The 27,749-nt window shown below is 42.0% G+C and overlaps 1 protein-coding gene across 6 annotated transcripts in view; it reads right to left on the reverse strand.

The window, feature by feature from the left end:
* Positions 1–27,749, reverse strand: part of HERC3 (HECT and RLD domain containing E3 ubiquitin protein ligase 3) — a 49,721-nt gene that overhangs the window by 9,172 nt on the left and 12,800 nt on the right. The window contains exons 2-20 of one of the 6 annotated variants that reach the window (XM_065692139.1): positions 25,826–25,887; positions 20,493–20,652; positions 19,483–19,559; positions 18,670–18,891; positions 16,338–16,429; positions 15,217–15,347; positions 14,453–14,613; positions 14,120–14,196; positions 13,264–13,388; positions 12,659–12,718; positions 10,265–10,376; positions 9,355–9,544; positions 7,453–7,616; positions 6,822–6,935; positions 5,537–5,560; positions 5,360–5,449; positions 2,758–2,928; positions 2,032–2,175; positions 526–692 (exon numbers count right to left, since the gene is read on the reverse strand). In XM_065692139.1, coding sequence (XP_065548211.1) covers positions 526–692; positions 2,032–2,175; positions 2,758–2,928; positions 5,360–5,449; positions 5,537–5,560; positions 6,822–6,935; positions 7,453–7,616; positions 9,355–9,544; positions 10,265–10,376; positions 12,659–12,718; positions 13,264–13,388; positions 14,120–14,196; positions 14,453–14,613; positions 15,217–15,347; positions 16,338–16,429; positions 18,670–18,891; positions 19,483–19,559; positions 20,493–20,652; positions 25,826–25,847 — 2,303 coding nt within the window. In that variant the 5' untranslated portion in view covers positions 25,848–25,887. The other 5 variants (XM_065692123.1, XM_065692130.1, XM_065692148.1 and 2 more) reach the window with 5 other exon arrangements.

Here is a 27,749-nt window from a genome sequence, read left to right on the forward strand (position 1 = left end):
AGGATTCAATACACCATTTAGAAAAAGCTATTCCTTCATTCCACTTCCTTCTTTCTGGCATGGAATCAGGTCAGAGTTACACTGGTTCAGGGATGGAACAGTTCACATCCTACACACAATCCCCATACATCATGACAAATGCAGTGGATTTGCAGGAAAGGCTGAGGCTAGGATCTGGGATCATGCATGCAATCACGGAGTGGAGAGACAGGCCCCCAGCCCCTATTTTCAAAGGAGTGTGGTAGGAATCTTTTGCCCATGTTTCTTTTTTCTGAGGGTCAGGAAGGTGGGTACAGCAGTTAGAGTCTAAGCAGACGGATTCGATAGCATGTGGAAGAGGAGAAATCTTACATGAAATTCACCACCCACTTATGTACTTCGCTAGTATCACAATACCCTAAATTAATCAGTTGCTCAAAAGGATCGGGAGATGTTACACTGAACAGCTTTCAACCAGTTTGGCATTACTTGTTCTCAGTTGGATGGTCTTCTTCCCAGAAAGGCTGCAAGCTTTGGTTTTCATACCTTCCTTCCGTAGGGGATAGCTCCTTCAAATCCTCTAGGCAGGGCTTCACATTCAAGAGCTTTTTGTACAGAGCCAAGGGAAAGTGAAGGTCTACCACTGTGAAGTTGTATATTGCAAGACCACATATGATGCCAATCAAGTGAAACCAGTTGTGTTCTACAAAACACTGCAAAACCACACAGATAAACCCTTATGAGACCGGTCAATTAACAGTACTCTTTCCTCCATGCACTAAGAAGCCAGCCCCTGCTTTTCCAACTGGGAAAAATAAATAAATAGATTAAATAATACATCAGAGAGCTCCCATCAGGTCCCAGTTCGGTTGTGAATTCCTTGCTGCAGCAGAGCACAGAAATGAAGATTCAGAAACCCAGCCCTATTGCTTTCATAAGCCATGATTAGTTGTGGAAACAGCAACAGCTGCTTTCCACCTTACCGACCTTTTATTTCCTTTTTACATACCTCTGCATTTAGACATTAACAAAGCTTCAAAGTTTGTTGTCTATGTACTGCAAGAAAGTGTGTTAACGATTCCCTCACTATAGCCCATCCTATTTTCTATTAAAAGCTTATGCTTAACCAAAGAGCCAACCAGGCAAATACACCAACATAGGTGTCGGTAATGGTTTTCATTCCTTTGCATATTTACCCTCACTCTGGGTATGCCAGTCACAGACTGGCTGCCTGTATTTCTTAAATGTTGTAAATATGTGAATCATTTTTAGTGCTTACAATGACATTATTCTTAGTGTCAAAAGAGTTGTTGTTTTTATAGCATTAACATGAGGAGTAATTGCTCTGTAATACTATGTACAAATTACAGAGTAGTACCATGTAACTTCCCTCCTTGTTAAATGTAATAAACTAAAAAGAGCCCCACCAGGGCAGCTACACCTTAAGGGAAGAATGACAACATCATTTTCCATCTTGCTATCTAGGAAGATGAAGTAAAAAGAGGACATAACCCACCACAGCCAGCATATGCTATCCAACAGGTACAGAACATACACTCCACACTCTTCCAAACACAACCAACTTTCACTACAAATCATGTTTCTTGCTGTTTAAGAGGTTACTCACATAAAGCATTAACAAGTTTAGACCCTGAAGTGATAGTGATATACGACTAAGTAGTTGATTGCAATTATGTGAACAGCAATGGAAGCACAGAATTTAATGCCGTTATGACCTCTAGTTCTATAAAACAGCACAATTGTCACATTCACCATCATAAGAGTTCTATAACTGTCATATGATACTTAATACAAGTTTTATTATGAGATAAGAATAGAGAAAGAGCCAACTCCTCAACAGGCACCATCATCACTGTTCTACTCAAGTTAATGGACCTATACTAATCTACACTCACTGAAAATAGAGCTCACACCATATTGTGGGTGGAAAATGAGGGGAAGATCATTTCTTTCTCAGTTTGCCACTAACTTTCTTGTCATTCAAATGCAGCATATTATTTAAACCTGCACATATAGAAGGCAAGGGCTTACCGTGTCTGAAAACCACAGCAGGTTTGACTCTGGGTAGTAAGTGAACATGCCATAGATGGGATTGAGGAGTTCTTTTAACAACAGGAGGAAAAATTCCTTTGTCACTCCTCCAGCATCAACAGCTTCCTCACCATCAAAGATGACCTGTAGAAAAAGCAGGTCAGTAACAGGGCTGCAGTACTGAGTAACTCAGACATCTTTCTAATTGGGAGCACACATAAAGCAATTTCTCTAACATGCCCAAACCCCCTCCGACCCATGAGCCTGTTTCAGTGCTCTGCTTGTAAGGAAGGAAAGGGAACGGGGGCAAATCAGGTATTTTAAAACTCTTTAACTTCTTATGCGAATCATAAATCACCTGTCCCCACAACTGAAGCAGCAACATGACAGCAGCTGCTATATTTTGTAGCACCCCTCTCAGGGAGAAAATGTGTCCTATTGTAAGAGGCCTATTCCTCCAGAAGAGCAAAATAGAGACTGCATAATACTGTAGAAATGCTTCCTCCCTGCCCTTTATATAGTAGGCACACCAAGAAAAGAGAGTACACATTCCAGCAGCCAGAGAGGAGAAAGACTCAACCTTTGCTCTGATTACATCAAATGTCCCTGTGTGCTGCACCTACGGAGAAGCCACTGTACACTGGTGAAGTGCTAATGGGAATGGCTGGAAAGCTGCAGAAATGTCAGCAGGACAAGAGGGTGCTAAAAGACGTGGGGAAAACTTACTTTAAGAGGCTTTTTCAAATCAATGTCTGAGTGGATGCTCAACTCCCTTAAAGCATCACCAACTAAGTTACTCCTGCGAACATGAAGAACCAGGAAAGGGCTTCTGGCCAGCAGAGGCTCCAGGGTGAGAAGCATGAAGACGTTCTGCAAATTTGCACCATTTATTGCAACCTGTAAATAAGAGAGAGGCGAGAAACAGCTGCTGCTCAGCTCCTCTCCTCCTATGAAGGAAACCAGTTAATAACTATATGCCTGGTGCTCTTTTTATCCTTATTCTTTTACTTTTGTTTCCCAAGGGTACAAGGGCTGCATGCTCACTCTGTACAACAGTGTGTATGTCCTCCACCATTTCCCACACCAACACCTTTTGAGTCCACTGACAGATTCACCACATTTGAGCAACCAAGATACTAAATTCATGAATATTTTTTTAATTAGGCAGCTGGGTGGGGAAAAGAGGCTTTATTCGTGCTCTTATTGAGTCAAGAAACTCAGTGTGAACACACCCTGATAAGAGCCAGAGGGTCCACAAGGGAAAGCAGTGTTACAACCAAGGAGCCTGTCACATGCAATTCAAAGCTCTCATCTACATGGATTTTCTGGAGTCAGGTAAGGCATAAAATCCAGTCAAAGCTTTGACCACACATGGTATACTCATTCTCACTCATTGCCCATAGTAAATGGCAAATTCATGTCTGTAAATTCAGTTTAAAAGTCAGTTAAACCTGAGACAGAAATCCATTGGAAACCAGGCTTCCTCCATTCCAGCACTCACAGAAGTACTGTTCTCTTTGGCCTTTAAGTGGTTGTCTTCATAAAGATCCTATCTCTAAGGGCAATGAAACCTTTACCAGCCTGCTGTCCTGGTAAGATAAGGTAGATACCCTCCCCACAGCAGCATGCTGCTCACAAACTGGGCATCTGAAGAGATACCCAAGAGGGTAACAAAATGAAAGCAGGAGGTGATTCTAGCTTCTGAGTGGTGTAGGCTGAGCCTCCTCTGCCTTGCTGCAGCCTATGTGTTCAAGCAGCCACAGAAAAGCTAAGAGATGAATATTACATAGAACCAGCACCATGGTGTGATGGTGCATCACCCCTAACCTCAGCCTGCTTGAACCTGTTCTATGATTTCAATAACTTCTCCGTCTTTGCGCAAGAGCTTGGCAATAAGCATCCCTTAATTGTATAAGGAACTCTTGTTGCAAGGCTAAGACAAGGGCAGCATAACCTATACCAGGAACTCAAGTGTGGGAGATGAGAGTGGGGATAATTCCCCTTTTAGCCCTGGAACATTCCTTACCTGAATGCTTCGGGTGAATTTACTGATGACTAAAGCCAACCACTTCACAACCGTATAAACAGTGGTGCTAAATGAGACCCTTTGAGCTATTCTGGACCACAGTGGGCTGCACCAGTACCTCCCTCCAAGTGGGATGACTCTCAGAGTGCACAAACTGTCAAGTTTGCAAGAGCATCATTGGTTGATGATGGGACCTGGGCTGATATCTCCACTACTCGAGGCTCAAACCCCTTTTGCTGAGAAATGCCAAAAAGGCATTAGATACTAGTATTCCACTGATTCTTGAGGGCAAGTTTTAATAGGCATACCTGGATACACACACATACACACACACTCTGTTTGTGTGTGTTACCTTTGTACATCTGCCTATACATACCTGTGTGTGTCTACTGACTTGAACACCCTCTAACAAATACAGTATACCTGCTACTATATCAAATCTATAATACTGTTATTGTTGTGTTTACAGGCAATCAGTGGTTAATCTGACATGTCAGTGTTGCTATGATCAAGTGTTGCTAAATCCTTCAGACATAAATGGTTGACTGAATCTGAGCTTAAGACTAAATACAGCTGCATCTGGACTCCTCCCTTACCCCTTCTCATTCCAGCGTCTGTATAAATCTCTCTCAACTGATCCTAATTTGTTTTTTCCTTTATATGTATTACCCATGCAGTAAGTAATAGGGTAAACCTTGCCATTGAACATTGTTGTGGTTTTGCAAATTTACATTAAAGCTTGTTTCTGACAATACCTTTTACAGTGGTTGGTCAGTTGACCTAAACCACTCCCTTTCATGACACATGGCCATGAGTAACTGTGATGACATTTTGCTACCCTGAAGGAACCTGTCAACCATCAACCACAGCCAACTCATGTCACAAAGGATGAGATGAGTCCCAAACCTCAGATGCTTTGGATGAGGGATTAGTGCCCAGTGCTTCACCCCCCTCAGAAGGCATCTGCATGAGCAATGCCTGGCACTGGGAGGTTTACATTGGCACAGAAGTGAGCTGTCCTTGTCACAGCCTGGTTGTCAGCTGGCTTGGCTGCCACCTACAGGGTAAGGGTGCTGGAGCTGAACACCTCTTCAACCCTCACTTCTGCACAGGCAGAAACTTGTAAAAGTGCCCACTTATCTGAAGGCTTGTCTACTTTTCCAGCCTTACAGGTTTCTCTAACAGAGACCTCACCTTACTCTGCCTCCTTGGATTACCCTAAATACATAAGCACTCCCCCCCTATAAAGCTTATATTTCCACTACAGAAAGGGGCAGGGGAAATGGGAGAGAGAAGCATTACCTGCATCTGTAGTTCTGCATCTGTCTGTAACATCTTGGTCTTAGCCTGAGCATCAAAGATGAAAGGATAAGAACAGAGTGTCACAGCATCCTGCAAGAAAGGCAGGCAGATTGGTTCCTATCTACAGCTTCCACAGCATTTCTTTAAGAAAGAGTAATAAAAACCACGTTTTCTTACCTGCATGATAGATGGTCTGACTTTCTGTGAAGGAAAAATAGAAATATGAAAATCTTTTACTTTTGATTTTTTGTCTTTTGTTTTTAGGTTCAAAGTTCAAAGGTGACCGAAAGAAAATTTTCTCCTCTGGGACCAACAACCTATTTTCTCCCCCCTCTTAAAGACAAGCATGTGAACTTCCTCCTTAGGAAAACCACAAATCCAATTCAAAACTTGAACACCAAATGTTACTCAGAAGACTAACTGGCACAGAAGCCTGTGCTAGCCTGCCATAGCTGAAACTTACTCTTATGAAGACAAACAAGAAAACAACCCCCAAGGCAGAGACAATATGAATCAGAAGAGATAAGGCCACAACAAGACAATGCAAGACCACTCCTGCAATGCAAATCACTTCTCTCGTTAGCCACATCAACACATTTTTAACTATTGCTGTTACGTAAATTTGAGTCACTATTTTATTGTTCTGCTCACTAAAAGTAAGCACAGAGCAGCACTATTTACATGATGGAAAGCAGGGGATGAGGAACACAACACACACAACATTTAGAAAGTCCATGAAAGCACACATAAGAATTCTTGCTACAGTCAGCTTTTACTCCTGCAGCATCCCCTGGCAGGTGTTTTCTGGTGTTCTCTCTCACTCAGGATCCCTTTCCTTGCTATAATTAACCAATCTCACTGGGTTCCTACACAGCATATTCCAGCCCTCAGTTCAGTTATCTCCTTTCTTACAGATGAGAAAGTGAGGCATAAAAGAGGTGAAGGGTCTTACCCAAGATCACCCAGCAGGTTACTGGAAGAGCCAGGAATAGAACCCACATCTCTTGAGTCTTGGTTCAGTCCCCTAGCCAGAACGCCATACTGCCTCCTCTTACAGAGCAACATTTTAAGATCACTGGCTACATTATTCACAATACCTGCCTAAACAGCAGAAGTAAAGGGTAAAAATTATAATTTTAGAATACAGGATTTGGCTCCTGAGGTCTCGATTACATTAAAAGGATCCAGTGACTGAATTAATCCCCTTGTGCAAGGATTGAATGAAAATCACATGAATAATCACAGAGATTGAAGCAAGCATTAGCTACATATTGTTAGCTCCAGTTCTTCCAACAGCCTTATTTTAAGTCAATTTTGTCAAGCCACCCAAATCTGAGAGGCTTAACACATAGATGCTCCTATCCTGCATACATTGCACTCTCATTAAGGATATTAAAAATACAGATCTACAACCAGAGAGACAAACATGGACAGCTGTATGACTATACGTAAAACCTCTTACCATTCCAGCCTGATGCAAGAACCACATGAGATAATCCTCCTGAATGTCCACCAAGCTGGAAATCTCAGGGATATAAAACTTATCATATTCTACATGTTTAACCTTCTGATTTACCTAGTGAAGAAAACAGATGTTTTTTAAAATATGGATATATTTATCTTTTTATTTTTAGAACATGCAGGTTTGCTTTCATAAAATCAGTTACAGCAGCTTGCAACAACAGGACTCAAAGTCTTGCAAAACCACATGGTCCCTTGTATTTTAGTACAAACCAAGGAAAATCAAGATAAACCTCTTTTTGACTTATTTCAGTTCCCTCTCCTCATCTGGACTACCCAGCACCAACACAGTGGGAGCAGAAAGCATCATGGCACAGGTATTTGGGATGCCACAGTACAAGCAGTGCAGTGGCTCAGCAACAGCATTCTTTCCTAGTGTTTGAGACAGGACGAAACAATCTTCAAGTACCTTGAATTCAGGAAAACCACTAACATCTTTCTCATGTGGTGTCTTGGTGGACAATGACACAGCTCACAAGCCAGGACCATAACCACCCTCCTGCCAACTGGCAAAGAGCAGACAAGACTGAATCATCTTAAGCCAGCACGTGGTGCCCAGGCTTTCCTCTTACCTTGTGGAGTTTCTCCAGAAGTCTGAGAGCAGCTGTAATGTAGCTACTGAACAGAACTGGGATCAACAGTGTCTTTCTTCCACTGAGAAGGTAAACCACTGCACCTTTGTAGAGGTCCACTAGCCTGAGGAAGTATCTTGGGCACACTTGAGACCACCAATTATCTAAAAAGTAGAGGAACATCATTACAAATCCTGAACTAAAGGCCAGAGAAACCCCTAAATGAGGGGTTACAGCTGGAAATGAGGGAACACACCTGAAGATTGATTAAAATAAACTTCCTTATTTCTGTCCTAACTGTAGCAACATGAAAGCAAGCAGTCAGTCAGTTAGATACCAAAAATTGGAAAACTCTTTCCTGTCCACTCTCATACAACCAACCACCCCAGCTATTACTCAGCCCCAAACCCTGATCAGTGCAAGAGCCTCAATTCAAAGGGTTTCAACCTTCAGTTTAAGATACTGTTTCAAGTATCTTGTATTCAGGAGTCCGATTCTGTGGGCAAACTGTTCTCTCTCATGAGTGATAAGAATGCAGTTGCCTGCGCAATTCTCTGTAGTAACATACACTTCTCTAGCAGGTGTGAGAACATGTCTCCCTGCATATCTGCACCAAATGTATGAACTCCCCCTCTTCAGAAAGGCCGATTTCTTTCTTGCCAATGACAGGTAACCCTTACCTCTCCTCTGAAGGGGCACTGACTATTATTTCCTTTGCTAGAACCAATCCACCTGCAAAGAAGAAGCTGGAGCCTGGGATACCATCATGTCAGCTGTTCGAAACAAACACCAATTCATCCTCTGATGTGTCAGCACAACCATAGATTCTGGTAGGCAAAAGTATGAGAATCCCTTACATTTATGTATGCTAACAATCACAGTGGACTATGCTGAGTAGAGGAGGAAACTTGGTTGCAAAGCCTCTTTCAATAAAATATATATATATATAATCACACATATATATATAGTCACTAAACCTCAAAGTGCAATGGAGCAATATTTCTGGAGGTTTGAACGTATTACACAGCATTTTACATGATGATATGAGATTTAGTATAAGACAAATTTAAGAAACAGAGTAAGATAACAAGAAAAGTAATAGCTTAACAAACATGAGCAACAATCATTAAGCAGCGTTAAGTTCTGCTTAGCTTAAAGTGAGCTCATAGGAAAAAATATTAGCAGAAACTTGAAGACTGGTAAGTGGGAGAAGAGCTGGGGTGCTCAGCTTGGTCACAAACCAACCAATAGGTTTTTCTGCAACTTACAGAGGACAAAGTAACATTATATCTAGTATGCTCCTCTATTTCTCTTATACAGGAAGGATATTCTAATGCAGACAATATCTGATTAAATTTAGAGAATATGATCATTTAATCTTCATTATAAATCTATTTTAACAGAGCCTCTGAATTGTAGGTAAACTAGATAAGGTAAACTACATTAACCTACCTAATAAGTGTTCTTAGAAAATTCAGATTCAGAATTGTTTTAACTTAGAAGTAAAACATTTCATTCTCATTTATTACCCACACCACCATAAACTTTATACATTTTATGTTACTGTAACTAACTTCCTATAACTTACCTGCATGACACATTCTTCATTTCCTCATAGTTCATGTTTAAAATTCAAATATTATGTTTACAATTCTTTTACATGGGAACATAGGTTTTTGGGGGGAAGATTCCTTGAGTCCTTTTGGTTCCCAGCTGCTTTATAGAGGTGACTGCTTCACAACAACACTATATCACAAATAACACCCAATTATCATTGCAGCTGTTGTAACAGAATAGAAAAATTAAACCAACACAAAAACATGACCGAAAAACCTGAAGGGAACACTCTGTGTCCCAGCTGGAGACTGAGAACAGTGTGCATTTTAAATGCCAGCCTCTTACCAAGAACTTTGCTGGGGTTGGTATCTAGGCGCAGAATAGCCATTGCTAGGGGAAGTGTTAACGTGATATAATACTTGGAGTCTTGGAAGGGTGGGAATTCAGGGAGAATCAGATATATCCTCATTGCCTCCACATCTGGTGGTGAGCTAGACAACTGAGGAATCAAAAAACTTTCAAAGCTCTTCAGTATCTACAGGAAAACAAGACAAAAGACAACAACTTACCCTTTGTGACAGAGAACCTACAATGCAAATGATGTGCAAAACCTGATGAAACAGAGCACACTCAGAATGGGCGGACTCAACAGCTTTTGCTGATGATCTTTTAAAAACACTCCATAGGACAGGACTAAACTCCAATTTTTCCCAAATGCATGAACATTTGGATAGGTTTTCCCAGGGCTGGCTAGAGGTCAGTTAATCCCTCTTGTTAAAGGTCACAACCCTGGTTTAAAAGTCAAACCCAGAGTAGGAAAAAAAAGCTGTAAAAATGATAGCTAAGAAATGGCAGGGGGACGTACACAATTTTATCCCATAGCTTGCACTTCTGAAAGGAAGCTTCCAAGCTAGAATAAATTATACAACTGTAAAGTACTCAACTCCTGGCAGGCAACAAATGAGCACAGAGTCACTATTTACGAGTATAGCATACACTGAATTCATTTCAGCAGCCGTTTCAAGTATTAAATGCCATGAGATTAAACTTTTTTTAGAAACAACTCTTAGAGACACAATCCAAGCAGGTGAAATCAGCCCAGGTCAATGGAGAAGTATCCGCTGATACCGTAAAGGATCTGGCCTGAAGATTTTTAATACAACCCTTCCCCAAAAAGCTGCTGTTACTTGTATGTAACAGAGGGACAAACCCTTTATTTCCCCTATGAGTACCCAAAATCCCAGAAGTGTAATACCTGGTCTAGGAGAATGGAGTGCTGAGAGTTCATCAGCTTCTCAAACAGCACCCTGGTGGAGTTCAGATCGATCCCTGGGATCTTTGGACTGGTTTTAAAATGTTCATCAATTCTTTAAAAAATAAAAAACAAAACCCCAGATAGGCATAAGTTTAAGGAAGAGACGCCATTACCTGTGTATTGGCATGGTCTGGGAGCAAGCAATGGATACATTCCCTCTAGAGAATTAATCAGACTAGAAACAAAGCAGAGGTTGGAATCTTCACACTTCATCAGTGTCTTCGATTTCCCCAGGACTCCTTTACTGACACAAGAGCCAGCCTAGACAGGCTGGAGTGCTTAAAAAACTATAAAGTATGTATACCCTATGTATCAGAGTCTCCTGTGCTGTCTTCATACATACTACTTTTATAGCAAAATTTGTATATCACACTCAGTAAGACAGGGAATTGTGATGCATAAGATGACACAGACTGCTGTAAAAGGGGACATCAGATGAGAGTCTTCAGAAGAAAACAGGGGAAGATATTCAGAGTAACTTTTTGGCAATTCCTATCTCAAATTTTCTAAAACTAATCAACAACCCCAACCAAAATACAGCATAGCTGAGAAGAGTCTTCATATGGTCTTTAGCTGTAACAAACATGCTATCCTTTCTGCTGCACTTGAAAGGCTGTCATTTACATTGTCCCTTGTAAGAGGGACAATGTCTGTGGAAGACAATGGTCTAACAGCCAGATGTAGCAACACTGTCTAGTCCAGCAGGTAAGTTACCTAGCTCAGTGTACAGAGCATGATCAGCACCTGTTAGCAGAGGCTTTCAGCACCACTGTCTGCAGTAAAGCTGCACGTAGAACCTTGCAGTTGCTAGTAAAAAAGGTCATTGCTATAATTCCACTGACCTCAAGGATTTCCCAAGTCTGTCACAACTCATCTGAGACTGTGCTGTATTAGGCACTCTGAAGGTAGCTATTAAAGATGGGATACATTTGTCAGTTTGCTGGTGTGACTATAACAACATGAGAAGCTAAACATAGCCTGCTGTAGTAGAACAGTTATTTCTATAACTGGCTGAAAATAGCTCCTCCGAGTCACACTGTGGTACAGAGCACTTCAAGACTGTGATGTGCAGAAGTAGAATTGGAGCCTGTCCACTCACACAGCCATGGAAAAGCTGCTTTTCCATCTAACCCTGTGTACCACAGTGCTGTATTGCAAGCAGGCCAATATGGCATTAGGATACTGGAGGGATATAGTACGGTATTTCTATCAAGTGCACCGTGACATACAGCTTCACATATAAAGGTACAATGGTTAAATATAACCTCGTTTCAGTGCATGGTGGCTTCAAATTTTGTAATTCATTTGGTCAAAGATTTCCTGTAGAAGTTAGGTCCTGCAGTAGCCAGGGCATCACTAAAGTGGAAGGAGAACTGCACTGGGATGATGAAATCACAAATTCCACTCATTTCCACATTCAAAGGAGACATCAGAATATTTACAGTGACTCAAAAACTTGGATACCTCAGTAAATATTTTAAACCAACATGACCCAACTCTTCTGATGCAGTAACATGCTGCCTTGAGACAAGACTAGAAAAGAAACCACTGGATAAGTGGAAAATGCAAGAATAATGAATAAATTGTTTTCTTTTCCAAGTTGCTCTTTGAAAATATTACTCAAAGATTACTCAGCGTAACTAAGCTTTTCTTTACCTAGCTGCAGGTCATTTACTCATCACATCACCATAAAAAATTTCTTCTTCTCCTCCTCCTCATCTTATGCTGCTACCTCCCCAGCAATTACAGACACAGCCAACACAAGCCTTCCCAACCCACAGCCTTTGACTCAGCTATGCATATTACATCTTTGTCACCACCTATTGCTGGTTATACCCATTTGAAATTCCTGCTTTTGTAAGCAGGAACACAAAACTTTCCACAACTGACGTCACCTAAAAGGAAAGTGCTTCCATGCTGCCCCAGATGTATTTTCCAAGAGCAGCCTGTGTTGACGCATACCTCCACTTGCACCAGCCCCCACCAGCTAGCTCAGCTGTGTAAGAGACTAAGCAGATACCCACCACCACTCATTTCCCTTAATGACATATTCCTGTCCCTCTCTTTTGAAGATGTTGACACTAGTTTCATAAGGAAAAATAACAGTTGTAACAATTCCAAGGAATCTGTGCCACTTACAGTACACTTACCATGCACTTTCTTAAACCATCTGCCTTCTTTACTTAGCCCTGATCACCCAGCTCTTCAGTGAATACTTTCTACTCTCGTCTCCCATCTGATCAGAAAAACCAAATTCCACTGCAGCAGGAGTGAAGTAATGGTATTCCAGTCTACCTCAAGGGAAAGAGACAATTCTATAATTTTGCCACTTACTTCTTCTCCAAGAAGCTTCCATTCCAGCAGGCAGCTGAGGACAGTATCTGAACAACATTACTGTTTGCAGCAGGAAGACAAAAGAAAACAGAGATGGAGGTTAGGAACAGACATTCCAGCAAATCTTTTCAGCTCTCTTCCCTTCCTTCTATGGAAAAACAAATGTCAGGATCACCCCTTAAGAGGCATAGGGGGGTAAGTGGTTCATTCAGTTAACATCCCTCTTTGAAAGGAGGGATGTTAGCAGTGCCCCCTTCCCACCTATTCTACCTTCTTATGGCAGGTACACAGGGAAAGGAATTTAATCTATCTTCACAGGCTCTTGGTGCTTTTCACAAACTCTAAGCACACAATGAAAGATGACTTTAAAATCCATTTCCCACCCACCATTTGCAATGTTCTGAGGCAGCCTCAAATTCTTCTAGTTTTGCTCAGAAGCTCTAACCTGGCAGTCTTGTGACTAGCAATTGTCTTCCCCTTGGAAAAGATCAAGAACCACACTTGAAAAGGCTGCTAAATTTCAAGTGAAAGCATGGCACGGAAGCCAACAAAATGATTTAAATAAGACTTTCAACAAAAGGCTTGTCCGGTGCCATAATACCTACTTGACAGAATTAGAACTGTTCTTTTCTAAAAGCTTTTGCCTCCAGACATCTATAGTTTCATCATTTATTAAACAGGTGTAACGTGTTTCATTTATGGTCCGGAAATCATCAGCAGGCAAGGAATTCTGTGAGAAGATATAGATTTCAGCAAATACAAGGCTTGTAAAACAATTCCTTCTTATCTATAATCTCTGTGTTTTATATATAACTGACAGCTTTCTTAGTGTGGTCTCTGAACAGGTTCAGTCAGGAAGTTGTGGCATCACTAAGAAGTCAAAACAAACAAAACCAAAAAACAGATCAAATACACTTTAAAATAGGAGAAAAGGAAAAAGAAAATAATTTCCTTGAATGTACCAAAGCCCTCAAACACTGCCATACCTAACTACAGGGTTAGCACATTTATTCCACGCCTACTGCCATGCCTCAAAAGTCAAACACTTCCTGAACAAAATAAGGCAGAAGCAGAAAAAACAATTCAGTACTCAGCCCTCCCATCCAGCATATCTTGACAAGACCCCAGTATATGGTCCACTGCCCTGCACTCTAATTGCACAGACCCCAATGCCTGAGCAGGAAATGCCTCACTTCCAAACGCAATCGAGACTGGACTCCACTCCTGCTGATCGAACTTAAATCAGTAACTTCCCAATAGCTCTTTGATGCGCCTCTAAAAGAAGGCAGCTTTCAGCTACTCCTAAAAACGCTGTAAATTCCTGTAACAGCCGTCATTGTTGGTAAGGTTTATTAGGTAGAATGGACTCCAAAGCAACAGATCATTTGGGGGAGATATTTGCAATAACAAAAGATGCTGGGACAGGGAAGCAGACTTGAGAAGATACTTAATTTGTTTTACCTCATATTCAGAGCAAAGCACAAATGTTTGGTCTCCTCCAGAGAAGATATGTTTAACAATGTGATATTTACAGGCATCTGTTGAAGAAAGATTAGAGGCTGATGAATGCAAGTTCCTACTGTGTCTTTTCCCTCACATTTGCACTGCCACTGTCTCAGGCTTTATACTATAAGGAGAATCTGGGCTGCTTGAAGGCCATGCTGAAATCAGCTGAAACTCAAGCACTTCACAGTAAGATGGGTTTCTTTTGCAGGACAATGTCAAGGTATTTTTAGACAGCCATGGGTGAAATGAAACTATTTACATCCATCTGTGACTTCAAATCACACGTACCAGGTTTCCCTGAGAGTTGCCCATTGTGAGCTGCCCAGTGACCCTTGACAGGAGAGGGACACTTAACGTTGCAAGTGTGCCCCGTTCCCAGCTGGCCTCTTGTTCCACAGCCAAATGCATAGATCATTCCTGAAGAAGGCACAAAGGCTAAAGTGTGATGTCTGTAACAGAGACAGGTAAAAGTTGAGGCCTTGTTTAACAACTAAAAGAAAACAAACAAACAAACAATAAAAAGTCAAATACAGCCTAAAACTTATTCTCAGTTCCCATAGGCCAGAAGCTGGTGCAAAGCAGCATCTTCACACTAGCACCAATGCTCAGTTTTTGCCACCTGATGGCATCAGTTTATGAGATGGAGCTCTTTAGGTGGAAGTGACAAAGAGCAGCTTGTGCCAGCACAAGGCTGGTATCAGGCTCACGGATGGAATTAGCTTAGTCATTTGCTAAGCCTGTACATATCAAAAGGCAACAGCGCAGCACGAGCATTACTAACTCTTTTCATGAAAGAGACTGAAAACTTGAGAGCAAAGAGGCTGCTACACTAAACTCTCACTGAATTAAGATTGAAAGGTATCTTTTACCAGGTTACAGCACAGGGAACAGCCCAAATCAAAAAACAACCTCATTCAGAGGGCCTTAAATTAGTTTTTAATTAACTTATTTTTGACACATAGCACACAGAAGCAAGACTATTCCCCTTATTTACAATACTCAATGTCAGCATTAAGCTCCAAAGAAAAATACTGACTGCACACAGGACTCACCTGCCACAAGCAATCTGGGATACTTCACTGCCCATTAGCTCAAGAACTCTTCGGGGGTTCACTTCATCATTCATGGAGTCATGTCCCAGTTGCCCACAGGAACCTGCACCGAACGTGAACACCCCTCCACTCTGTTAGCAAATCAAACAGCATATTCTCCATTTAGGGACCCATAACCCAGCAGTATCCCTCTGACTCCAGTCTCAGTATGAGCCCAAGCTTATGCAGAGATTGCTGGAGATTTCCGAAGGATTCAGAAAAGAAACTTGGGTTCTGCTAATGCAGCCTCCACAGAAGTCTCTAATGGATGGCAAGGTAGCTAACAGAATTATCTTTAGGTATGTCTACATTAGTCAACTCCCCACCACCACCACCAGATGAGTCTGAAATCCCAACAAGTTTAAACATGGCTGAGTAGCACCCACTTCCACAATGCTTCACACCCATCTCTATCAGTTGCTGATCAACAAGACTGGGACTTGTTCCTCTGAAGATGAGCTTCTAGCGAACTAATCTACAATGGTGTTTTCCCCAAAATAATCCCAAAGCCAGCTGTTTAATTTATTTTACAGTGGAAAACACTGAGGCACCAAAAAAGAAAGCAACGCCTAGGAAAAGGCAGAGGCAAGAACTTAGCAGTGATCTCCCAGATCCTAGCCCTGTCGTCTGTCCACTAAACTATACACCACTTGGAAACAGTAGGTTTGGAACCGAAAACCTCTTGTAAATGCTGTGAGTTCCATTTAAGCACCCATTTGTTTTGACTTGCATTTTATTCTGATGTACAATATCATTCTTTTTATCTTCCAACAAAATGTGATTTTCACCCTTTTCAATGTATGTTTGTTACACTTTTTTCTCATTTTTTCCGAATTTTTTGAGCAATTCGCCTGAGTTTTACTATTTATTACCACAGATTACCAACATCTGCATCTTCAAAATCAGCAATGAATCATGTTGCCAATGAATCTCATTATAATGACTGTACTTCCTATTTAGTTTCTTTTACTGGGGTCAGATGGAATATGCCAATCTGCTCTTTTCTACCACTACCCAGTAAACTAAAGTGAAGCTATCAGATAGGTGAGACAGCATCAAGGTTCCCAGGTTAGCATCTTTACCTTTGTCAGAACTGCTGTGTGTTCCTCTCCGCAGCTGATGTAAACAACCATTTGAGACCGCAACAGCTTCACATGACAAGGGGATTCTCGGTCTGCATTGAAGACAAAGAAAATAAGGCAGGTCTTTCAAACACAGAAACCTAAATGTGTGAGAACACCACTCGCAGACTGAATTTCAGATGTATCCTATGTGTGCAATGGAAGCTTTAACAACTGGGAACATGTCCTCGAGTACTTCACTGCTGCTTTCCCCCTCCAATTCCTAAAAGATTTGTCCTGCCTGAAAGAAAATTGTCTAGAGCAAGAATGCAAATATGTGGAATCCTGAAAAAACTCATCAAGCACTTAGAGTTATGAGTGCAGCCTCACTACACCCACCTTCAGCCTCATGCTCCATTCCAGACTCTTCACTGACGACTGCAAACATTTGTTTCCAAAAGCTTACTTAGACCTTTTCTATATGGAACAATCCTGACACATGGGAGACACTAGCACAACACACATGGCAAGCTGAAACCCAAGGTGTATTTAAATGCCTAACCTTCCTTCTGTCTTCATCCTTTACGAAAAAGATCCTCCTACTTGCAAAGGCCAACCATTAAGAGATGCTTTCCTCACTCTGACACTCTGATAATCAAAAACGTGTCTCCCAGGGATAAGCTAAGCATTTCAAGGAGCAGTAGGCACCTCAAAACAGTAGATATTAAGGGGAGCAGCTGCTTACTTCATACCAACAAAAAAAATCAAGTTTTTGATACCAACCACCTAGAGATGTTGTTCATTTTCTAAGACTTTCACCCAAGGATTTTACAAGTGCTTTCTTCAGGGTAGCGAAAGGAAAGCGGCCACATTTTCATGGATTTAGAAATAAGAGCACATTTTTCATTTACTTTGTTTTGTATTTTAGCACTCTGATCTTTATTTTGACAGGAATGATACTGATGTCTACAGTGTAATTGTTTAACAGGGCTGCAGAATATTTGTGTTTGTAGACTCTGCTGTTCATATTCGCTAAATATAATTCACACTGTCTTACCGTGATTCATAAGTTATTTACTACAGTCTCACATACTGAGCGGTTAACAGAGTATGAACCCTGGTCAACACAGTCCACAAGTAGATGCTTCCTAAATGTTAATGTAAGATTAGCACCATGTCAAAACAAGCATCTCACGTACAAACTGCAGCTTTGTTGAAATTAGACACAATTATCTGCCAGTCTACAGACAGATAGCTACAGATATCTGCAATTATCTTTCCATGGAAAGAACACGGCTGTTTCTCCTTTAGATCAGCTCTAGCTTATATAAAGCACAACAGAGTAGACCTGGAGCATTTCTGAGAGAACACAATATATGTTACAAGTCTTAAAATAGCGTTTCACATTTCTAAAAGTGTAAAGCAAGATGAAATGCTGCATACATCATACGAGCCTCCACTGCTAAACTACAGGCTGGTTTTGAGTAATTGCTTTAAATACATTTCAGTTTGTAGGGTGGGTTGTGAAAATGCATCATCCAATTATAGTTACACAAAATGTGAGGTAGCACTTTTCTCTTGCAACATACAGAGCTTATATGTTACTACATTATGCAACATAACATTTACAAATACATACACCTCATCTACTCAACCACGCAAAATAAATTAACCGTGTGCGCTGGGTATCATATCCACACTCAGTAACTTGCCTAGATGCTTAAAGCAACTCAGCAACTATGCATAGACAATAAAGAGGTTAATTTGAAGCTCCAAAGAAAAGCTTTCATCCACTGGCTTTTGCAAAAATGAATGTGTTAACATACACATAATAAGAATGTGTTAACAACAAGCAGAGGAGATCAAGGCTTTTCAGAGCAGTGGTAATATTACACCCAATCTTCAGCCTCCTTTACAAACCTATCTTCAAGTCTGCTGATGGTTAGGCTTCACTGAAAGTGGCCACCTGAAAAAATTACCATTAGCTCCACAGTTCTGGAAAATCTTTGCTCCACACCAACTTCAAACAAAACATGGACAAAGCATTCTTAAGAACAGGAAGAAAGAATATGAGCACTTCCTTATATGTCTGCACAACACTCACATTTGAAATATCTTTCTTCTCAACCTTCCTCACTTCCACTAACATCCACATGGGGGAAAAAAAAGTCTTTCTCTTCCCACTATGTATGAAAAGCCTGAAAAGTCCAAAGACTGTTCTTCTCCCCTCCCCTCCCAAGAGTAGTGGCTAAGGATTACATACCCACTCAGTAAAAATATGTTGTCAATGCAAAAAGAGACGCTAGGCCAAAAAAGTCCATCCTTATTTCAACTAGGAGCATAATTTTAGTACCTTGTTCATCACTTAGTCCCAGCTGTCCTGAGCTGTTCTTCCCCCAGCCAAACACAGCTCCTGAGAGAGACAGGGCAAAACTGTGGGCTCCACCTGCAGCAACCTGAGCCAAAGGGATCCCATCAAGAGACTTGACACGCTGTGGACTGGCCTGAGAGGGACATTCTTTGCCCAAGCCCAGCTGACCATAGTTGTTCTGTCCCCATGTGAAGAACTGGCCATCTGAAACAAGTTAAGAAATAGAACGGTGAGTAAAATCTAGTTGACAGAAAACCAAGTTAATCAAAATGAACAAGAACCAGTGCTGAGGGCTTTGCAAGCCTTATGATGGGAAAGGGGAGGATGAGGGAGGGAAAACGCAAGCAAGACATTCTTTGCTAAAATAAAAGCATTGTCTGAAGCCACCAAGAAAATAAACAGACATGCAAAAAAGTGCAAAATACAGCATCAGACTGCTGTAACGTAAATAGCATAATGAAGTCCACATTGCAAACAGAAAAGTAATAGCCAAAGATAATTTCAATACAAATTAATTACACACATTTTTCTACATCAAGATGAAAAGCTTTTAACTGTTCTGCCATTCACCAGTGAGACAGTGGGTGGCCTGCGTATAATGCTTTCTTCTTTGGCAGTACTGGCAAAGCTCTTCTTCCATACTCATGATACCTGATCCATTTTATAACCTCCCATTTGGCCTGAAAGCAGTTGGGACAAGGATGTCCTTTGTTTATTATGCATCAATGTGCAATCTTGGACACTGTGCAAAATCACAGCACAGATCTTGGTAAAAGATAATGAATGCTACAGTACCTGCTGCCAAAGCCAGGCAGTGCCAATTTCCACAGGAAACCTGCAGTATCGTCTGTTGGTTCAATTTCTTTATCAACCTAAAGACAATTACACTATTTTAGAATAAGCACCCAGAAATACAGTGTAACCTTATGTCAAAATTATTTTTTCCATTCAGGTATTTATTCTGCACAGACACATAACCTATGGTTTTGAGACTGATGAATAAAGTCTTGAGGGTGACACAGATCCATACACAATAAATGCAAATCTGCAGAAACCTTTAGACACAATACATTGCCATGAAGCACAAAGGGTACAGTCATCTTTAGTACGGTGATAAAATGAGACCCGTCATCTGCAAACTGCTTTGGATGGAGAAGTTTTGGTGTCTGCCTCTGCCACCACCTACATGTCCTTGCACTTAGTGTTCTGACACAGGTAGAACACACTAAATAAGTAAATGAAGAAAACTGAGCACCACCCTGAAGTTTCTGAGCATCATTCACTATACAGAACTCCAGTAGGCTGGTTTAGTAGCTTTACTGCTACAGGCAACACTGCAAGAATTGCAGAGCTGAAGTGCCAGCTCACGCTGTCATACCTTTTCCCCTCCCCCCGCAATCTTGAAATGTAGCTCCCATCTCAAGAGGGACTTCCCAGGGACTGGAATAGAGATAGGTATCACACAGCATTTCTATTTCTGGGTCCTACCTCCCGCTTTGCTCTATACAAAACATTTTTCATTGAGGAAGCTAAGCACATTCTGATTTTCTTTTCCATGCCCCAAGCACCCATGGGCAAAAGGCCCATCCTAGAGGACTTGTCTGAGTCCCCGCAAGGCTCAAGAAGCACCAGTAAAGTACAGAAAAGGAGGAGGAATCACCCTTACATCCCTATTTAAGAAATGCTCACAGCCCCTCTGAGAGAAAGGAATGCTCCCACTGACTCCAGGCTGGAAGAGGAACAACCCTTGATTCATCACCTCCAGGAAGCTGCTTTGAGGAAACGCAAATCTGGTAAGAATTTACCTTGGTACCATCACTGCATCTTCTACAGTGGTGAGGCCCAACTGCCCATCACTGCCGGCACCCCAGGAGAAGAGCTGGCCCTGGTCACTGAGTGCCACACTGTGAGACTCTCCGCAGGCCACATGCACGATGTGCTGCCCGGCCAGGGCTCCAATTTGCTCTGAGGAAAACAGAAAACATCTCCAGTTATGGGATTAATTTCAGTGACATTAGGTCTGGTCAAATCTGAACATAAAGTCATTCAGATGGGTGCGCCGATCCTCAGTTTGGTTTTAAAACACTTCCTTCAAGAGGACAGCACCAGGTTTTACTGAGAACATGTAGCTGCTGAGCTCTTCTGAAAGCCTAGTTTGCAAATCACAGGAGAAAGGCAGGTACATTCCTCGGGTCTACACACAGCCAGCCTCACAGAATCAGGGAAACCTATTGGGTTATTTATAAAATCTACGATTCTATTTAGAGTCATGAAATCAGAGCGGTGTGGGTGGGAAGGAACCTTAAAGGTCATCTAGTTCCAACCCCCAGACTTCCCATGTTGGAGGTTTTTCAGTTTTGATGTGGTGATTGGCCAGGACCCAGAAGTTGGCAGACCCTGTAGAACATCTTTGACCTTCCACAGCTCCCATGTCCAATGAAGACAAGTCATCCACAAAGCTAATCAGCTCATCCACTCCTTGCTTTACTGCTTCATGCATGAAAGCATGTGTGTTACAACATCCCTGTACTAAGTCTGGAACAGGTTTGAACCTATAAACCTATTACTACCAGTGTAAGATATTCATTAAAAAGTCCCATAAAAAGCAAACAAAGGGAAGAGAGGGGAAAATCACTCAGTCCTCTGGAAGATCACCCACACTGACTTTATCTTTACACCACGTTGAACAACTGAAGTACGTCTGACAACCACATGTACACAGTTTCTACAAATGGACATGAAAGTCTTGGTTTTCAATAAAACATTGGAAATACCACACATCTGATAGAAAAATTCTCCACAAGCCAAGCAGAAGCAAAGCTGGTTTATTTTTTACTTTCCTGAATAAATACAAATGTTCCACATGGATGAAGAAAAATTTAACCCACCCTTTAAGCTACAAGACGGTGATCAGTTTTATTGAAGTCCCACTTGCCTGTGACATGAGAGGGAAGAGTAGTTACATGTCATTCTATGAAAATGATACCCCACATCAAGGGCATCCAGAAATCATTAACATGCTTAGCAGCAAAACCTGCATGCCAATCAATCTAAATGTCTTAAATAAAAGGAAGGCACCCCTAAGATGGGTTGCCTTCTAAGTATGGGAGTCAGAAAATGAGAAGGAAAAGAATCCCTAATGGCTGTTATGGAAGAAAAAGGTGACAATTATTTAAATACGTATTCTAACAGAGGAAAATGCTACCCAAACATGTCATTTCACTCAAAATAATTAATGCCAACAGAGCTGCAGTTTAAAGTAATAAGCCCACAAACATCTAGGAGGGCTTAAGGAGTGGGCCTGCCTGCCATCTGGCCATCCTTTAGACCTACTACCGTCCAATAATGCCTTTTGCCCTAAAGCTCTTTCCAGCAGGACTGATTTCACCCAGTCTCACTGGCAGCCCTGTGCAAAGACACAGGTTTTGAGGACAGTAATTCAATTTACACATGCAGTTTCCACTCTTGGGCCCATAAGCATCCAACTGCAGCACTGCTAGGCAGCCTGGTTTTTGTTCATTTGCATATATAATTGAGGGAGCCTATTTTTATCTGTGAGCTCTAAATAACCAGCAGCTGTATGGGCTGGTGAAGGTCAATCACAAACAACACACAAGGTATCTCAACAGCACATGGCCATGACCTCTCCATCTCAGTCAGCCAGCAAGATAAAAAATACCCACTGCAACGTGCCTGACACATCAACCTGAGTTCAACCAAGTGTGCTTCTGCACTGAGACCTGAAGGTCTAAAACTAAGCCTCCTGCTGGAGAGGAATAAAGGGATAAAGCCATCTTCATCTCCACAGGAAACCCCTTTGATTCATGAATCCATCACTTTGCTGTAAACTTGCTGACTGGGGTGCACTGAGACTGGCTGCTATCCAGAGCGCGTGAGCTGTTAAAACTGGTCACAAGCTCACTAGCCTGCCCTTCTCCAAAAGCTGGTCCTTCCACACTGCCAAACACTCCAGAGGACAGCACAAGTCTGACAAAATGACAAACATGGACAATATGGGAAGCTAGGGCATCCATAACAGAGACTGTGTTCTGCTACCTTCAGGCATGACTGAGCCAATTTCTTCCCTGGGAAAGCATTATTTGCCGCAATCAGTATACAGGTCTCATTTGCTGTGGAAGGAGCTGCCCTGAGCCATCTGAGCACCTTGGGGAGGTGACAGAAGACTCTAACGACCAAATGTCAGCATCAGGATCTGGAAGAAGCAGGACTCTGACCATAGCAATACTGCAACTGGAAGAACACCCTGCAGTACCAGGAGGCTGTGGCAAAGACTACATAGCAAGGACTTCACACACCAGGACACAGAGAGGACATCCAACAGGTACCGAAATCCAGAGTGGTTGTTTCTGTCCCCACAGACTCCATCTTAAGTTTAATTTGGCAACAAAAAGCTGACCTTGCTCTACGCCGTTCCAGGGGACTAATAAATATCAACTTGTTTTGAAAGGCTGCCTGTGTTGCTGAAAGCCTTCAGTGGCTGCACTGCTCACCCAAGAAGCAGAGTGGAGCCTCACCTGAACTTGCTGCATGACCACAGACAGAAAAAACAAGCCTGTCTTGGAGATGAAGATCTTTGCCTTTAGAAATGTACATGTATGACCCATCTCACTGACTCTGTCAGTCACAGCTTGCCTGCAAAGTCATGAAGAAATGTAAACACCAAACAGTGTAATTTTTACATGCTCACACATATCTTTCCAGAGTGGGAAAATAGCCAGCCTTCCCCTCAGGCACAGATTGTTCAGACAGTCCAACAAGAGTCTCAGTTCACTGTCAAGCTTGCCAAGCCACCAAATGTACCATCTCCCTGCTGACTTCAGTAGTATTATCAAAAACAGCTGACAGTGACTTCTTTGTTAACCCACCCCTTCCTCACAACAAAATATGAGGTGTTTTAGTACTTTTATACATTTGTTTTAATTTCCAGAGCATCATAACACCATTATTCATTCCATAGAAAGGATGTATCACTGCACCAATATGAAGGGTACAAAGGGTGAAGTTTATTCTTAGCATTGTGTCTCCAGTAACTGATGAATAGAACCAGTCAAATGGAGCTTAACTGGCACAACCATATACAAAACTAAGCAGAACAAAACCCTGAAAGCAACAGGAAGGGGCTGAAGGAGTTATGCAATAGAATGTTTCAACATGTCATAAAACTTTCAAAAACCAACCAAATCCCCAAGTTCCAAGAAGTACACGTTGACCCAATCTGTTCTTTCTGGAGCCATCAGCTGTCTCAAAACAGCACTAATGCTCAGAAGTAATTTATCAGTTCTTTGTATCTGGTGGGGTTCAGTTTTCATTTCTCTCTTCTGTCCACTTTAACTCATGGATCTCAACACAGACATATGAAGGTTTGACTTCTTTAGGTCTTAACCTTGTTAGATCTTTTCATAATATACACATTGGACCAAAGAATGAGGTCCAGGCAAAATGCTGCCAGGACATACATACTCTGAATGGTGACAGAGCCTGGTTTCCTGAGCTACTCTTGTGCTTTTTTGCCTATCTATGCTTTGCAGGGACACTCCAGCAACAAAGTTGAGGACAAGAGCTGTATGTTTCTGTAACTCAGCTTTCTGACAGCTCATTTAGCCTCAAGGTTATAAAAAGGCAGTAAAGCTGCGACAAGAATGAAAACCCCTGAAAAGCCCATCTTCAGTCCATAGTTTCGTTGCTCATAAAAGAGAGCTTGTGCTTTGCCCCCTGCAGTGTTGGAAAGCCATACAAGATCCTCAGTATCTGCAACTGTTGGAAACACAAAGCACTCAGTTATACTGCGCTGATTAAAACGCACAGGCAATGAATGATTAATTAGCTCTCCTAGTAAATCTATCACAGAGTTGGTACACCCTTTCTATGTATAGCTTCCAGCTCCTTGCAAGACAGGTTTTTGCTAGAGGATGTGGCAGAATCCTTCACTGGGACATACACGAACAGCACCAGATGGCTTCTACTCTCTGAAAATGATGTACAGAAACTATCAGTCCTGAGGTTACACCTTCAGTGGCAGAATCTGGATTTCTTCACTGGTGAGAAGAAGCTGTGGCTTGGAAGAATTTCAAGTGATTTCAGTCTTACCTGGACACCTGGACAAAAGTCCTCATAGCCCCCCCCCCCCCAGCTTGAAAATTATCAACTCCAGCATTTGCTCATCTTGATTATTGCTGTCTGCTAGGAAAGACTCTATAAGACAGGTGTCTTACTAGCTTGCACAGATAAGAAAGAGATGGTGGCTTAAACACAGGGGAGAAAAAACCATGGGCAAGAATTCCCTTGGGTTAAATGCCAGCAGATGGCAAGTCTGAGGACAGAGGAGCCAGTTTCTTTGCACTGTGATGCTTGTTATTACAGTCCATATATACGCTGAGATACATCATGCCTGAGATACAACAACTTACTGCACAAGGCAGCTGGATGTGTAATCAGACATCAGTAGCAACCTAAACTCTACACATGGTCTTTCTGTTCTGAGCACTGAAAGCCCTGGAACAGGCAAGGATCCGAGTTCTCTCCTTTAAGAGATGAATTATATCAACACATTAAACCACCTAACAAGGTGACACTAACAGCATTAGTGCTTATGGAAGCCTGATCCAAGAGTCAAAAACTCCATGAAAAACCTGCTGCAACCTACAAGAAAATGAGAAAAACACTATGGCCCAGACTTACCAGTCACCAGCAATTCATTGAAGCACTTATAAAAAGCAAGCAATCAACAGTTGATCACCAAACTCCCTGACAGGATTTTTATACATTTAATAGGAACTTCAGCTGACTGCTGATTCCCCAGTCTCCATTGGCACATCCCAGAGATGTTTCCACATATGGACAACCTGGCTGTATTTCTAAGCTGTGATGAGCTTCATGAATCCAATCCTAACGAAGTTAGCTGAGCGTTAAAACATTCTGAGTTTTAATGAAACTGGAAAGAGAAAAAGAGAAAAACTAAAGTACAGCAACTGAAACTCTTGCAATCCGAAGTGCGTTAAGCACATCCAAGACTCCTCCCTCCCCTTATGAAGGTTTCTCCTTATTTTGCCAACATAACTTCAACAACGTCTTAGCTATTTAATGCTTTCACCAGTATTAGCAGCACAAGTACACTCACCAACTTTTCCAGGAACCGTCATCCCCAGTGGAAGTGTGATCCTGCCACTTGGAAACTGGTAACTGGGGAAGGGAAAAAAATCAAGCTGTTTGTCAGGACCCTTTTGCCTCTTCTGCTCTACTTTTAGTTTCCAAGAATACACCTCTAATTTTCCTCTGCACACTTTCAACTCCCAAGCACCTAGGCATCTTCTGCTCACAACTGCCACGGACAAGATCTGGAGGCTGGGACTGGGAAGAAGAACTCAGACTGTGTAAACCACTTAAGCAAAACACAGATTTTCTGAAGCTATCAGGTGCTTTTAAAAACTTAAGCTAATCCAGCCAGCTAAAAATGCTACTGTGGCTTCACTCACACCATCTCTGCAGGCTGTATGACACCTACCCTCGCTTTCTGCCTGCTATTCTCTTCCTCTCTGTCGCAGACCACCTTATTCCCAAATATTATTCCTTATTCTCCAGCAGCAACACTGGAGGAAGCCTCAGAGGGAGGAGGCGAGGGCTGAAGGACAGTTTCAGGAACACACCTTTGTAACTGCAGACAGTCTCTAGCATGGCCAGGCGTACGGCACACACAGCATGCAGGCAGGCAGAATGGCCCTGCCCCACACTAGCCCCACAATTTTGCCACCACTACCTTCCTCCTCCTTGCTGAGCCTCTCCAAGAAGGCATCACGTGCTTGCTGTGTCTTGGACTCAGACTATGAGAGACTACTACGCGCAAGTGTGCGGGAAGCATTGTACTCTGCACCCGCACAGCACAAGAGCACAAAAGCAAACCCCATAGGAAGACCACATCCCCCCTGTATGACACCTACCCTCGCTTTCTGCCTGCTATTCTCTTCCTCTCTGTCGCAGACCACCTTATTCCCAAATTTCCCTTAGTGTGGGCCAAAAAGTATGGAGCAAACAAAAGTTCACATCAGCACATAACCTCTTCTGACTTTTGACAATTGAAGTTTACCACATCCATTAAGGAGGCTGGGTTTTACAAGTCCAACTTGCAAATAACAAGGTCTTCCTTTTGTGAACTGCTGCTACACTTGCAGCAGAAAACAGAGCAGTACCAAGAACAGTCTGATTAGAGACTGGCAACTGAAGCTAAGGCTCTGACAATTTGGGTACAAAGGAGTCTCACCTGTGGCAGCCCCAGGCTTTGACAAAGTACCATGTGATTTTCAAAAGTACCTGTTGCATGTCTCACTCTGTTCCGATTTATTTCAATCCTGCACTGATTTGCACGGGAGCAGGACAAAGGCACACTTTCCTGGAAAGCCACACCTGCACAGTGCAGACTCAGTACAGCACCCCTGCCTTCAATGACATCCCCATCAGGTTCACAAACACTGCTTGAAAACATGTTACTGCAAAGCAGTGTGGTGACTGGGAAGGGAGGTAATTAACACGGTCCTATTAAACATTTATCAAAGCTGACTGATTTTTTAACACTGTAAGATTTGACAGACATGCCAAGAAGAGGAGAGCTCAGCATCTGCACATTCCTTTTTGGTGTGTTTATATACATAGGCAGCTGTTTAAAAGGCAGGTCAGGTGTTAAGAGAGTGAGCATCTCTTCACAGCTGTGCCGTAGGAACAGCTGTTTTCTGACAGCAGCCTTAAGTGTCACAAATATTTCATTTCTGAGAAGAAACAGAAGTTTCATTGAGATCTTTGAGATAAATTCTTCTTTCCCATACAGCTTCAGGAAGAGTATCAGGCTGATTTATGTTGACTGAGTCAAAAATCACCACATAGTAATGCATCTTCTGGAATATTGGATGTCTATAAATAGAACAAGGAACAGGCATATACCATGAGCCACAGTCAAACTCAGTCTTTCCATATAATAGCTGCACACTGAAAAACAAACCAACCCCTTTTTCAGGAAAGGGGTCATTGATCCTGGAGACCGTTACACACTCTTG

The sequence above is a fragment of the Lathamus discolor genome, chromosome 1, assembly GCF_037157495.1.
Source record: "Lathamus discolor isolate bLatDis1 chromosome 1, bLatDis1.hap1, whole genome shotgun sequence".
NCBI classification, from domain to species: domain Eukaryota; kingdom Metazoa; phylum Chordata; class Aves; order Psittaciformes; family Psittacidae; genus Lathamus; species Lathamus discolor.